The sequence below is a fragment of the Martes martes genome (assembly GCF_963455335.1).
Source record: "Martes martes genome assembly, chromosome: X".
NCBI lineage: Eukaryota > Metazoa > Chordata > Mammalia > Carnivora > Mustelidae > Martes > Martes martes.
Genome location: NC_137897.1, coordinates 10,729,878 through 10,742,478, shown reverse-complemented (window position 1 = coordinate 10,742,478; position 12,601 = coordinate 10,729,878). Strand labels below are relative to the sequence as shown.

Below are 12,601 nucleotides of genomic sequence, written 5' to 3'. Positions count from 1 at the left end.
ATACACATTGTAGCAAGAATCATAAAATATTAACCACCCAGATACAGCGATGTATTAAAAAGATAATATATCGCCACAAAGTTTGGATTGCCAAAATGTAGCAAATTTGGTTTGAGGTTGGTTAATCTAGTTACGTTATTTACCAACATTAAGAGATTACAGGGGAGGAAAAGTATCTCAATAACACAAAAAAAAAGGGTTCAATAAAAATTCAACAACTGTGTATGTTCAAAAAATTAGTAAACTAGAAGAAGTGGGGATCCTTTCTTCTTAGGAAGAGAATCCGCAGAAAACCTGCATTAAACAACCTGTGTGGTGGCGAATCTGTATAAAATCGGGGGAAACAAGGACATCTATTACTGTCACTTCTCAGCATTATTGTAGATATGCTAGCTTGCAAAAAGACAAGAGAAAGAAACAGAACGTGTAAGGCTGGACAACGAAGGGGAAAAACCCGTTATTTGCTGACGGGTGTTGGTTGGGATATTATTCCCAAATATTTACTGCCCACCCCCCGTGGGATTACACACTCCCCCCAGTTTTAGGTACATTAACTGTGAGTCCCATAGGCAGGGTTTAAGTGCCCTCCTCCTGCCCTGGGCTTGCCCATGTCACATGCTGCCACCAATGGGACGCGTTAACGTGATTGTGCCCTGTTGGCTTGGTTTCCATTTGCTCCTGTCCTTGGTTATGAGAACAGCATGTCCTAGATAGTGGACACTGTTTCAGCTTGGGATGAAGAATGACAAGCCATGTGGAGGCCAGCCAAGCCTAGCAAAACCCAGAGAAAAGCAGCCTGCCACACCTTTAATGCAACCAAAGGAATTTGTGAACTACTGGGCAAAAGCTTATTTTTTTGAAAAAAAGATTTTTGTTTATTCATTTAAGAGAGAAAGAGACAGCTCACGAGCAGGCAGAGGAAGGGGGGAGAAGCAGACTCCTGGCTGAGCAGGGAGCCCAGTGTGCAGCTTGATCCCAGAACCCGGGGATTATGACCTGAGCCGAAGGCAGACACTTAACAACTGAGCCACCCAGGTGCCCCTGGGCAAAAGCTTATTGATAAATACGCTGGTGATCTGAATGTCTAGAAAGAAAACCCAAAGTATGGATAGATTATTAAAATTAATAAGAGCTTAACAATGTTCAAAAATCACTTTTCTATTTACATTTTTAATCCTTAGTAGCATACTATTCAAAAACACAATTTAAAAATCGTATTTACAATGTCCTTAGAAATGTTAGCTACAAAAATTTAAAAAAATATATACAAAGTCTTTATGGAGAAAATTACAAACCCTATTGAAAGACATTTTAAAAGCCCCAAATAGGTGGAGATAACTCTGTTTATGTATAGGAAACCTCAGTATTATATAAATATCAACCTTCCCTAGGGACACCTGGGCGGCTCGGTCACTTAAGCATCCCGCTGTTGATTTCAGCTCAGGTCATGTTCTCAGGGTCGTGGGATGGCGCCCTGCCTTGGGGCTCCACACTGGGTGCTGAGCCTGCTTAAGATCGTGTCTCCCTCGCCCTCTCCCTCTGCCCTTCTCCCCGTGTTCATACATGTGCGCTCTCTCTCTCTCTCTCTCTCTCAAAAAAAAAAAAAAAAAAAGGTCTCTCTTTCCCACTTGGTCCATAGACTCAAAGCGATTCCAATTAGAAATACATTTCTATTTCCCTAAGCTTTTAAGTTTAATAAAAACTTTTGTAGAATAACAACTGGCCAGAAATAACCAAGATAGCTGTAAAGATACGCTGACGACTGCCTGATCTGTTTCTGCCTCTCTCGACCTTTTGTACAACATTCCAGACACTGATGATCCGTAGTTTTATTTTGACAGATAACGTTTATGTAGATATCTCAGAGTCAGCGTGACCTAAAATGACTACCTAAAATAACGATTTCAGGGCTGCTTCTTCTGTTAGATTCCCTGGGCTTCTGGATGTCTCTCCCATCTTCCCAGGCACCGTAGCTAGAAACCTGGGGGGCGGGGCGTCCAGTGCTCCTCTGTTTCTCATTCTCCATCTCTACTGCCATTGCCTGAGTGGACCTTTGTTTTTGCCTGGACTAGTGAAAGTGTCTTCTGAATATTCTTCGTCTCCTGTCTTCCTTCTCTCAGCCATCTTCCACTTGAATGCTAGAGTGATCTTTCTAAATCTGATCTTAACCTGATTAAAACCCGTCACCTTCAGGATAAAACCCCAACTCCTTTAAGATTTGGCCTCTATCCTCAGCCCATCTCCCATCATAATTTCATGTGTATCTTTGCCTGGATAGAGTAGTCTAACATATGTGTTAAATTGTCCTCCTCCATAGCATTTATGATAATGCAGTCACTGGTGGGGTTTTTTTTTTTTTTTTTTGCATCTGTTTAGGAAAGACAGTATCTTGTTTGTGCTAACCCTTTAGATCTTAGATGATCATGAAATGTTTTTCCTCTCTTTGTACTTCTTATAAAATCAGCTCTTTAACTTAGTCAATCCGTGTGTGTGTGTGTGTGTGTGTGTGTGTGTGTGTATGTAAGTAGTTCTTGCCTGAAAATAACTGTCATTGCAGAAGTTTATCATTAGCTCTGTCATTTTTGGTGAGTTTTGCTAGATCTATCCATGAGTATAGCCCCGACTAGTGTGGTTTAAAAGGCATGTCTAATCTGCTGGATTTAATTTTTATTTCAGTTAAAAAATCTGGATCCATTTTTACTGTTTGATGAATTTAAAGGAGGTAGACCAGGCGGATTTCCTGATCACCCACATCGAGGTTTTGAGACAGTAAGTAAAATAAGTTGACTCCAAACGTGAGTATTTTTGAATTTGCCTCTGTTATTAAATCTAGTAATCATTTCCTTTTTTTGCTGAAGATTTATTTATTTGAGAGAGAGAAAGAACGCGTGCACACGTGGGGAGGAAGGGCCGAGGGAGAGGGAGAGAAGATCTTAACCAGACTCTGAGCTGAGCACAGAGCTGTCTCGGGGCTCCATTTCATGACCGTGAGATCACAACCCAAGTCAAAACCAAGAGTTAGACGCTCAACCAACTGTGCCACCAAGGCACCCCAAAATCTTATAGTCGCTTCTTGTTTTAAATATTTACTGATTTAAGTAAGCTCTACACCCAGCGTGGGGCTCAAACTCACGACCCTGAGATCAAGAGTCGCATCGTCTTTGACTGAGCCAGCCAGGCGCCCATAGTAATCACTTCTAATAGAAAACTCAAAGTCAGAAACCATGAATAATAATTAAATTAATTTGTGAGTTCTTAGCTATAGACTAGCTACTATGGCAAGCCACGTACTTTACATGAAGTATATTAAAATTTAAATCTTTACTGTTTTTAATATTCTTTGAATTTGTGCAACTGGAGACATTTTTATTTGGGCAGTTAATAAAGAACAAGAATTGGCTTCTGGGGCACCTGGGTGGCTCTGTCATTAAGGTGTTGGCCTCTTGATTTCGGCTCAGGTCATGATCTCGGGGTTGTGGGATCAAGCCCCGTGTGGGGCTCATGCACTGGGCGTGAAGTCCAGTTGGGATTCTCTTCCCTCTCTCCTTCTGTCCCTCCCTCATCCCCCCCCCAAAAAAAAATTAAAAAAAAAAGAATGCGCTTCTTAAAATATTTATATAATTAAAATATTTTGTGAGAGAAGAAACAATTTAAGATGTGATTTCAATAATTTTATGTAAAAAAACCTAGTTTTTCTTCAAGAATATTCAGAAATGTGGGGCGCCTGGGTGGCTCAGTGTGTTAAAGCCTCTGCCTTCGGCTCAGGTCATGATCTCGGGGTCCTGGGATCGAGCCCCGCATCAGGCTTTCCACTCAGCGGGAAGCCTGCTTCCTCCCACCCCGCCTGCCTCTCTGCCTACTTGTGATCTCTCTGTCAAATAAATGAATAAAATCTTTTTAAGAAAAAGAGTATTCAGAAATGTTTAATCTCGTAATATTTATACTCCAAAGACAATCCAAGAACACTATTAGTATTTACTTCTAAAAGGAATTATAGAATCAAAGGCTGAAATAGAACATAGCCTAAAAATTAGGGTTTTTACGGTCATACCAATACATTTACAAATTTAACTATAATATTTGTAGAGATGGGGTGAACACTTATTTTCAGTTTTAGATAAGGAGATAAAAATGTATAATGCAAGATTGTGGCACTTTAAGAGTCTCATTCTCCACATACGCCTATATTCTGAGAAAACGTGGGGATAGTTAACAAGAAATTGTAGCCATGTGCTCCGTGGGAAGAACCTGTATTAGGAAACAGACCAGGGCTCAGTGTGTTTGTCAAGCCAATTATTGAACGAGTAAATATTTACTAAAGACTGGTACATGAAGGTATTGGTGTCAGGCAACCTTTTGTAGGTTGTGTGTGTGTGTGTTTGTGTTGGGGAGGGAGGGAGGCTAAGGAAGAAGGCTTGGCCCCTGCTTGCTTCCCGTTCCCAGTCTGGTTAAGGAGGTCAAAGATGGACCAGTCAAGAGTTAATCACTGCATTGTAAAGATTGAGTAAACCAGGAAGCTTCTGGAAATAATGCGAAGGATCAAGGTAGTTGGACCGGTCTCCCTTCCTCACTTAGTCATTGGCCTTCAAGTTCTCTTCTTTGTTAGCTTTTTGGGGGCATTTTGTCTTGCCTTCCAGCAGTAAGGGAAACCATGCCTTTCATTTACCTTACACCCATGCTGGATTCTGACTCAGTTTCCAGAACATATCTCCCCACCATGCTCCTCTGCTTCTGGTTTCAGGACATCGTCACCCCTTCCTCCCACAGCTCCAGTTACCACTGTACTCGTCCCTCAAGCTCTTTTCAGATGTCACTGTCTCCATCACGTTTCATAAGACAGTCTCAAGAGGGTGCACTTTCTCCTTCGTTGGGTCCCCATAGCTTTCTATGTTTACTCGTCTCGGGCACAATAGATGTCTACGGTGGCCTCGATCGTATTCTGTCTGTCATGTACTGGGGTTAGGAATGGCCTCAACCTCCCCTCCCATGGTCAGGAGGACTGTAAATTGCTTCAGCTGAGATAATCCCACACCTCTCCATGTTCTGCGGGTGGAGATACTCAGTGACTATGGGCTGAATTTAATTGGATAAGAAAGTTTTTGCTAAAGACGATGAGTACATTAAGCCAAATGAATGATGATGGCACACATTGCTTTCTTTTGCATTATGGAAAGGAAACTTAATTGCCTCTATAAATTGTAATTTATAAATCGTAAGGTGCTCAACTTTATTTTATTTTTTTTTAAAGATTTTATTTATTTATTTGACAGACAGAGATCACAAGTAGGCAGAGAGGCAGGCAGAGAGAGAGAGAGGAGGGAAGCAGGCTCCCCGCTGAGCAGAGAGCCCGATGCGGGGCTCGATCCCAGGACCCTGAGATCATGACCTGAGCCGAAGGCAGAGGCTTTAACCCACTGAGCCGCCCAGGCGCCTCAGGTGCTCAACTTTAAATTGTGAAGGAGTTCAGCTGTAGCCTACTGCTGTTTGGCCCTTGACTTTTGAGTAAGAATTTTCCTTACTTGCAGTCACTACTCATTATCTGTGGAGTCTATGTTCGTGAATTCATCTACTTACTAAAATTTATGGGTAAGCCCCGACGCTGTACCTGCGGCGTTGGTGCTGTCGCGGGCGAGCGCGGAGCGAGTCAGTGGGCGTGGTCCTGGCCGAGGCCCCGCTGCCCTCTGGGTTCAGCTCGCGGACTATTAACAGGTGTCCTTGAGGTCTACTTAATACCGCATCTTCACATTCTTGTGCTTTTTGTGAGTGATTTTGCTGTTTAAAGTAGTCCCCAAGCAGAGTGCTGGAGTACTGTCTAGTGTTTGAAGAGTTTGTACCTTTCGGAGAAAGGATGTGTGTTAGAGAGTTTTGTTCAGAGGGTAGAGGGCCGCTTGCTTTGAGTTCAGTGTTAATGAAGCAACTGTATGTATGTGTATGCACACGCACACACACACACACAAATGAGGTGTCTTTAAACAGAAACACACATAAAACAAGGTTATATATGATTGGTTGATGAAAATGTGGTTGGAGGCTCCAAGGGACCAGACCCTGTATTTTTCCAGAGCATTGGTTGGTTCGGTGTTCACGAATCTGATGATTGTGGCAACTTTAGAGAACATAACGACTGGGAATAACCAGAATCACCTGTACGTGTTTTTTCCCAGGCATGTAGGTTAGCCAAGGGCTCCTCTTTCTCTTAAGGTGAATGTTAAAAGTATGCAGTTCAAAACCGGGCGCACTTATAGGCTCTCATCAACTCCTCCTGACTCATTTTCTACAGGCTTCGTATAAAGTTTGAAAAGGCTGATTAGCGTAAAGAACGGAGCTGGGGGCGCCTGGGTGGCTCAGTGGGTTAAGCATCTGCCTTTGGCTCAGGTCATGATTTCAGGGTCCTGGGATGGAGCCCCACTTTGGGCTCCCTGCTCAGTGGGGAGCCTGCTTCTCCCTCTGCCTCTGCCCCCCGCCCCCCACTCATGTTCTCTCTCTCTCATGCTCTCTCAAAGGAATAAATTAAATCTAAAAAAAAAAAAAACCACAGAGCTAGAATCACTTACGTTGTCCTGCTGCTCAGAAACAGGTGTCATTATTGTTTTGATAAATTTACTTTCAGTACTTTTTTTCTGGTGTCGCGCTGTATGTTTTCTGCCTTTTTGTTTTCCATTTAACATTATACCGTTAACATTTTCCCAGAATTCAAAAAACTCCTCTCTAATGGCTTCAATAGGTCCCTGCCATGAAGGTTGTACCATCGACATTACCACAGCAGTGTAGGAGGGTGCCTGTCTTTCCTCAGCATCACCAACATCGTATATTTGTCCAACTTTTCTTTATCTTTGCCACTTGATAAGTGAAAAAGAATGCGTCATCATAGTTTTAATTTGTTTTTTTTAATTTTATTTATTTGACAGAGACAGTGAGAGAGGGAACACAAGCAGGGGGAGTGGGAGAGGGAGAAGCAGGCTTCACGCTGAGCACAGAGCCCGATGTGGGGCTCGATCCCAGGACCCTGGGATCATGACCTGAGACGCAGGCAGACGCTCAACCAACTGAGCCACTCAGGTGCCCCCATAGTTTTAATTTGCATTTCTTTTATCTGAGTGAGGTTGTATCTTTTCAGTTTAAAATATTTGTTTACCTTACGTGTTTATATTCTCGGCCTATTTTTTTTTTCCTTTCGGGTTGCTGGTATTCTTACTGTCTTATAGAAGCTTCTTGAATATTAAGGAATCAGGCCCTTCTCAGTGATCGGAGTTGCCAGAGTGTTAAGAGGGATTAGGCTGGTTTTGCAGGCCCCAGAGGTAAGCCTTTGGATACAGAGCATACACACAAACCAACAGAAGGAGGAACTTCCTTTCTTCTTCTTTTTTAAAAAATTTTATTTATTTTCGAGAGGGAGAGAGCGAACGAGCACAGAGGGAGAGTGAGAGGGAGAAGCAGACTCCCTGCTGGGCAGGGAGCCCAATGTGGGGTGGGGGGGCTCGATCCCAGGACCCCGGGATCATGTCCAGAGCCGAAGGCAGGTGCTTAACTGAGTCACCCAGGCATCCCTATTGTACTTGTTTAAACTCCCTGTAGCTAGAGAAAAATCTCTTTGAAATTAGAAATTTCCTTCTTTTTTAAAAGATTTTATTTATTTATTTGACAGAGACACAGCTAGAGAGGAAACATAAGTAGGGAGAGTGGGAGAGGGGGAAGCAGGCTTCCTGCTGATCAGGGAGCCCAATGTGGGGCTCGATCCCAGGACCCTGGGAACATGACCTGAGTCGAAGGCAGATGCTTAGCTCACTGAGTCACCGAGTGCCCCAAGAACTTTCTAATAATATAGACCGTATATATATATATGTAAAATATAGAATAGGTTCTTGAATCAGTGATTTTCTTATGCCTGGAGAAATGACAAGGATTCACCGAATGTTAACGTAATGGGTGCGTTTTCAGGATCAGTGGTCCTCCAAATAGGCTGGGTGCTTACATGAGTCAGTGCTGTGCTGGCAGACATTAATTTTTTAAAATAAAAGTGCAATTCTGCTGTGCTCACACGTGAATATAAAATATAAATAGATATCTACATTATGAGTGCATGCTCACATTTTTTTCAAATAGTGATATGTGATCAAAGAAATGAGAATACTTTTCTACAAAATTCTTATTACCTCGAGTGTGAACTGTGAAACTGGGACCTCAGACTCCCCCTCTGCTCTGTGGACGCATAATCTGCATTTCATCAACATCCTCGAGCAATTGATATGCGCAGTAGGATTGGAGAAGCGCCCATCTAGATGATCTTTGAAACCAGAAATACTATAATTCTATAAGAGCGAGGACCTGATTTTACTGAGTTAGCAGGTAATCCTTTTTTTTAACTTAATGGTTTGGATAACTATATCTTTTCTGTTAAAAACTTGCCCGACAATGGAGGAAGAAGGAATGTCCTGGAAAAGGAGGCACAGCTGAAGGTCACAAGACCAAGGGGAAAAATGCGTTCAGTATTTCCTGCCGGCAGTTAGGACTCTGGGGAGCCCTGTTTTCAAAAAGGCCTGAGTGGTAAAGGGTGGAATAATTCTGTAGTTACCCATTTCCGGTCAGTCTTCATATCTTGATTTGCTTAGGGCAGCTATGAACAATCCAAAACAGAATGATCTGAAAAACCCATGCCCTGCCCAAGTTTAGCACTTGAAGTTCAGTGTCCCGTTGATGAACTTTTCACCTGTTCTGAGAAGAAAGGCATTTTGTGTCTTTCACAATCATCCTTTAAGTTACAACCTTGGGTCTTTTCTGGTTCCAGCACTGAAGGTTCCATGCTCCAGGCGAAGCCCTCAGTCCTGGGGAAGCCGGCGTGATCGGTTACTCCCGCATAGGGACATTAACGACACCATCATAATTCAGGGACCCTTAAGGATGACGTCGTCGCTTACGTTCTTAGATGGGCTTAGAAGGTGTGTTTTCAGGTTTTTCCCTGCAAGCTTCAGCAGGCTTTTGGACTTGTGCTCAGGAGAACAGACCGGTCCTGTTGGCAAGGGTGTGGCCATTGGGAAAGTCACACTCTTATTTGCCAGATGGCAGCCAGCAGCATTTGCATGCAAAGGCTGGACGAGGTCCTGGGGAGGCAGGGAAGGGTGCTGGTGATTCACACCTCAAGCTTACGACTGCGTTCAGACCTCCCATCTCCCGCACGGCCCGTGGTTTCTAGCTCGCTGGTTACTCTCCCAAATGGAGCCATCCCATCGTCGAAGCGAAGCTGTGAAGGGGACGGGCAAAAAGCTGGATTAAAATCCAAACCCCTTTTGCAAAGACAAAAGCTTACTCTAGGAAAACTGGGAAAGAAGGGTACGTTCGCAATATCGTGATGACTTTTCAGTGGACTTCCCGTGTCGTGTCTAACACTGAGCTATTAGATAGAACCCTGTTAATTTGAGGGAAAAAAGAACACAAGAATGTCTCCCAGCACCATTATGATTTAATATGACTCGGGAAGCTTCGAAGCTACTCATCAGAGTCAAGGCTGTCGGAGAGGAGGAGGAAAGAGTGTTTATTTTTAGGAAATATGGTAATAAAAACAAATCCCACAGTGGCCACATCCAGCTTTGGGTGGTGATGTGATGGAAGGAGGATGGAGGGCAGAGGATTTGTCCAGAAGCCGTGCTTATAGTGTATGCATGTAGGTCTTAGCTTCTGTCTGTGTTTGGCATGATTTGGGGTTGGGGCTCAATAGATCATAGGAAGGAAGTAAAATCTAAGAGTATCAGCCAAAACCTCTTAGTTAAGGGGCTGGATATAAAATCATTCTGCAAAAGTCAGCCACTTCCCTGCATGAAAGCAATAACCAGAGAGAATGGGGGAAATATCCCCTTCATGGGAGCAGTGGGAGCCCCATATATCTCAGAGGAAAAAGTTACTCCCCTTTTACCCAGTAACCTACTTCTAGAAATCTAGATAATTTTCTGGGGAAAAAAAAAATCAAAGTAAGAACAAAGGCTTGCTCTCCAAATGTTGATTCCAATTTTAAAAAGTTGGGAAAAAGGGCAACAAAGTATCCAAAATAATAGGGGAATCGTTATATACCTGGAAATTACATATAGGGAAGTTCTGTGTCTGGAAGATGGCATCTTCAACATCATTTATAAAAGCAAATATTCTAAATAATTTCTATTTTCCTTAATCATGGGCTGTTTAAATCAAGGCTTCTCAACCTGGGCGCTAGTAACGTTTTGAGAGGCTAACTGTGCTGTGGGGGCTGTCCTGTACCTTGTAGGGCATGGAGCAGCCTCCCTGGGCTGTACTCACTAGATCCCAGTAGCTCCCCCCACTTCCAGTGGTGATAACAAAAAATATTTCCAGATACTGCCTACTGCCTGCTTTAGGGTGGGCGGGCTACCCGACGGCCCCCAGGTGAGAACTCATGGTTTAAACACACAAGTCCATAAAATGACATACGTGATACACTACACAGCCATTAAGAATGCCACAGCTTGATATGTTCTAATACAGAATAATCTCCATGGTCGTTAGAACGTGCCAGAATTATTGTGGCATAGTGTAGAATTTATATAAGAAGCAGAAAACTATACCTTTATTCTTTGAAAATTTTTTATTTTAAAGATTTATTTATTTGACAGAGAGGGTGCGCTCATGAGTGTGCTTGGGGGGGTGGGGGAAGGGGAGAGGGAAGAGAGAGTCTCAAGCAGACTCTTGAGCTGAGCACAGAGCCTGACGCAGGGCTCGATCTCACGACCCTGAGATCATGACCCGAGCCAAAATCAAGAGTCAGACGCTCAACCGACTAACTGTGCCACCCAGGGGCCCCCACCTTTATTTTTAAAAAATGGTTTTTTTAATCAGTTGTATTATGGGAAAGCTGGGCTGTTTTAACAAGTGATTACTTCTACATATTACATTAATGCAAAGAAAATAAAATTCCAAAATTCATGTTACAAGTCCAAAAGATGACGCTTAGAGAAAAAAACACTTAATGACAGATACGGATACATAGTCACAAGGCTTTTTGAAAATATTTAGCAGTTTTTAGTATTTTCACGATATTGGGCAACTGTCACCTCTGATCCCAGAACGTTTTCATGAACCCCAAAAGAAAGCCGATACTCACGGAGAGTCCCTCCCCATCTCCCCTTCCCCCAGCCTCTGGCAGCCATGCTCTCTGTCTCCATGGGTTTGCCTATTCCAAACATTTCGTACAAAAGGAATCATATGCTATGTGGCGTCTTGTGTCTGGTTTTCTTCCCCCGGCAAAATGTTTTTAAGGCTCCTCCATGTTGTAACATGTGTCAGAACTTAATTCCTTTTTATGGCTGAATAATTATCCATCGTACGGCTCTGCCACATTTTGTTTATTCAGTCCTGTGTTGATGGACATTTGGGGTATCGCCAACTTAGACCTTGATTCTTGGGTATGCCTGAGTTATCTCTGAGGGGACACCCAGGAAGCCGGTCCTGTGCCTTCCAGGGAAGGTTACTGAGTGATGGAGGGAAAGAGTTCATTTTCACTCTAAACCTCTTTTTTTTTTTTTTTGTGGTGCCTTTGCAGTTTTGAGCCATGTGTATTGGTTATTTAAATAACGCTATTTTCAGAATTCCCTCTTCACACACCATGTTTGAGGATCAACAGTGCTTTCGTGCCTGGTGAAGTTCCTGGTGCCCACTGGCCCTCTGGGAACTCCTGCCGAGGCGTCCAACTTGGGTCTGCCCTCTCCATGTCAAATCAACCAGTCCACCAGTTAAGCTAATAGCGTACGCCAGTGTGTAATGGGGAGGGTGACCCAGGGGCACCTTCCTTTAGGAGACATTTGTGTGCCATTAGGGGGTCCCACGAAATATAAAGGAGCGCCTCAAGTTAGAAAGTGTAACTTTCTCCTCGAACTCTTCCCCGGCCACTAGGAAATTAACATTGTGTGTGTGCGCTTGCGTGCGCCTGTGAAGGCGAGTCTACGGGGGGAGCAGAGGACTACTAGTTGGCAAGACCGTCAGAAAACAATTAAGGAGGAGCCAGAGAGGTCCCGTTGATGAAGTTTCACATTCTGAGGGAGAAGCTAGCGTTTCTCACAGAAAGGTCTGGGAGAGTTTCATTTAGTACAGCCTTAAGGAATAAGTTAGATATGAGGAGAGGAAACTCTGGTGGAGGAAAAGGTAGAGGGTATGGCATGGGGGTATCCTAGAAATGGTGAGTAAGTAGTTAGACTTAAAAATTCGATGTGTGTAGGGGGGGTGTGCCTGGCTTGCTCAGTAGAGCACGTGACTCATAATCTCAGGGTCGTGTGAGTTCAAGCCCTACGTTGGGCCTAGATGGAGCTTACTTTAAAAATAAATAAATAAAATAAAAGCTCTGTGAGATACATTTTTTAAAAATTGGATGTGTAGGGTGGGGTGGGATCTAGAGCTGTAGGTTGGCCCTTTACTGGAGAAGGCCTTCCACAGTAGAGCTTGACCTCCAGTTACAAACGATGGGCCAATGTTTTCTATCCCGACTCTCCCCAGTTAATGCTGTTGTTTCTTTTTCTTTTTTAGATTTTATTTATTTATTTGACAGAGATCACAAGTAGGCAGAGAGAGAAGCAGGCAGAGAGAGAGGAGGCAGAGAGAGAGGAGG

The 12,601-nt window shown here is 43.4% G+C and overlaps 1 protein-coding gene across 1 annotated transcript in view; it reads left to right on the top strand.

Annotated features, from left to right (window-relative positions):
* PIR (pirin) overlaps nucleotides 1-12,601 on the top strand; it is a 104,100-nt gene that overhangs the window by 10,560 nt on the left and 80,939 nt on the right. Inside the window, exon 3 of the mRNA XM_080795638.1 lies at nucleotides 2,677-2,769. Coding sequence (XP_080651764.1) covers nucleotides 2,677-2,769 — 93 coding nt within the window. The remainder of the gene's footprint in view (nucleotides 1-2,676; nucleotides 2,770-12,601) is intronic.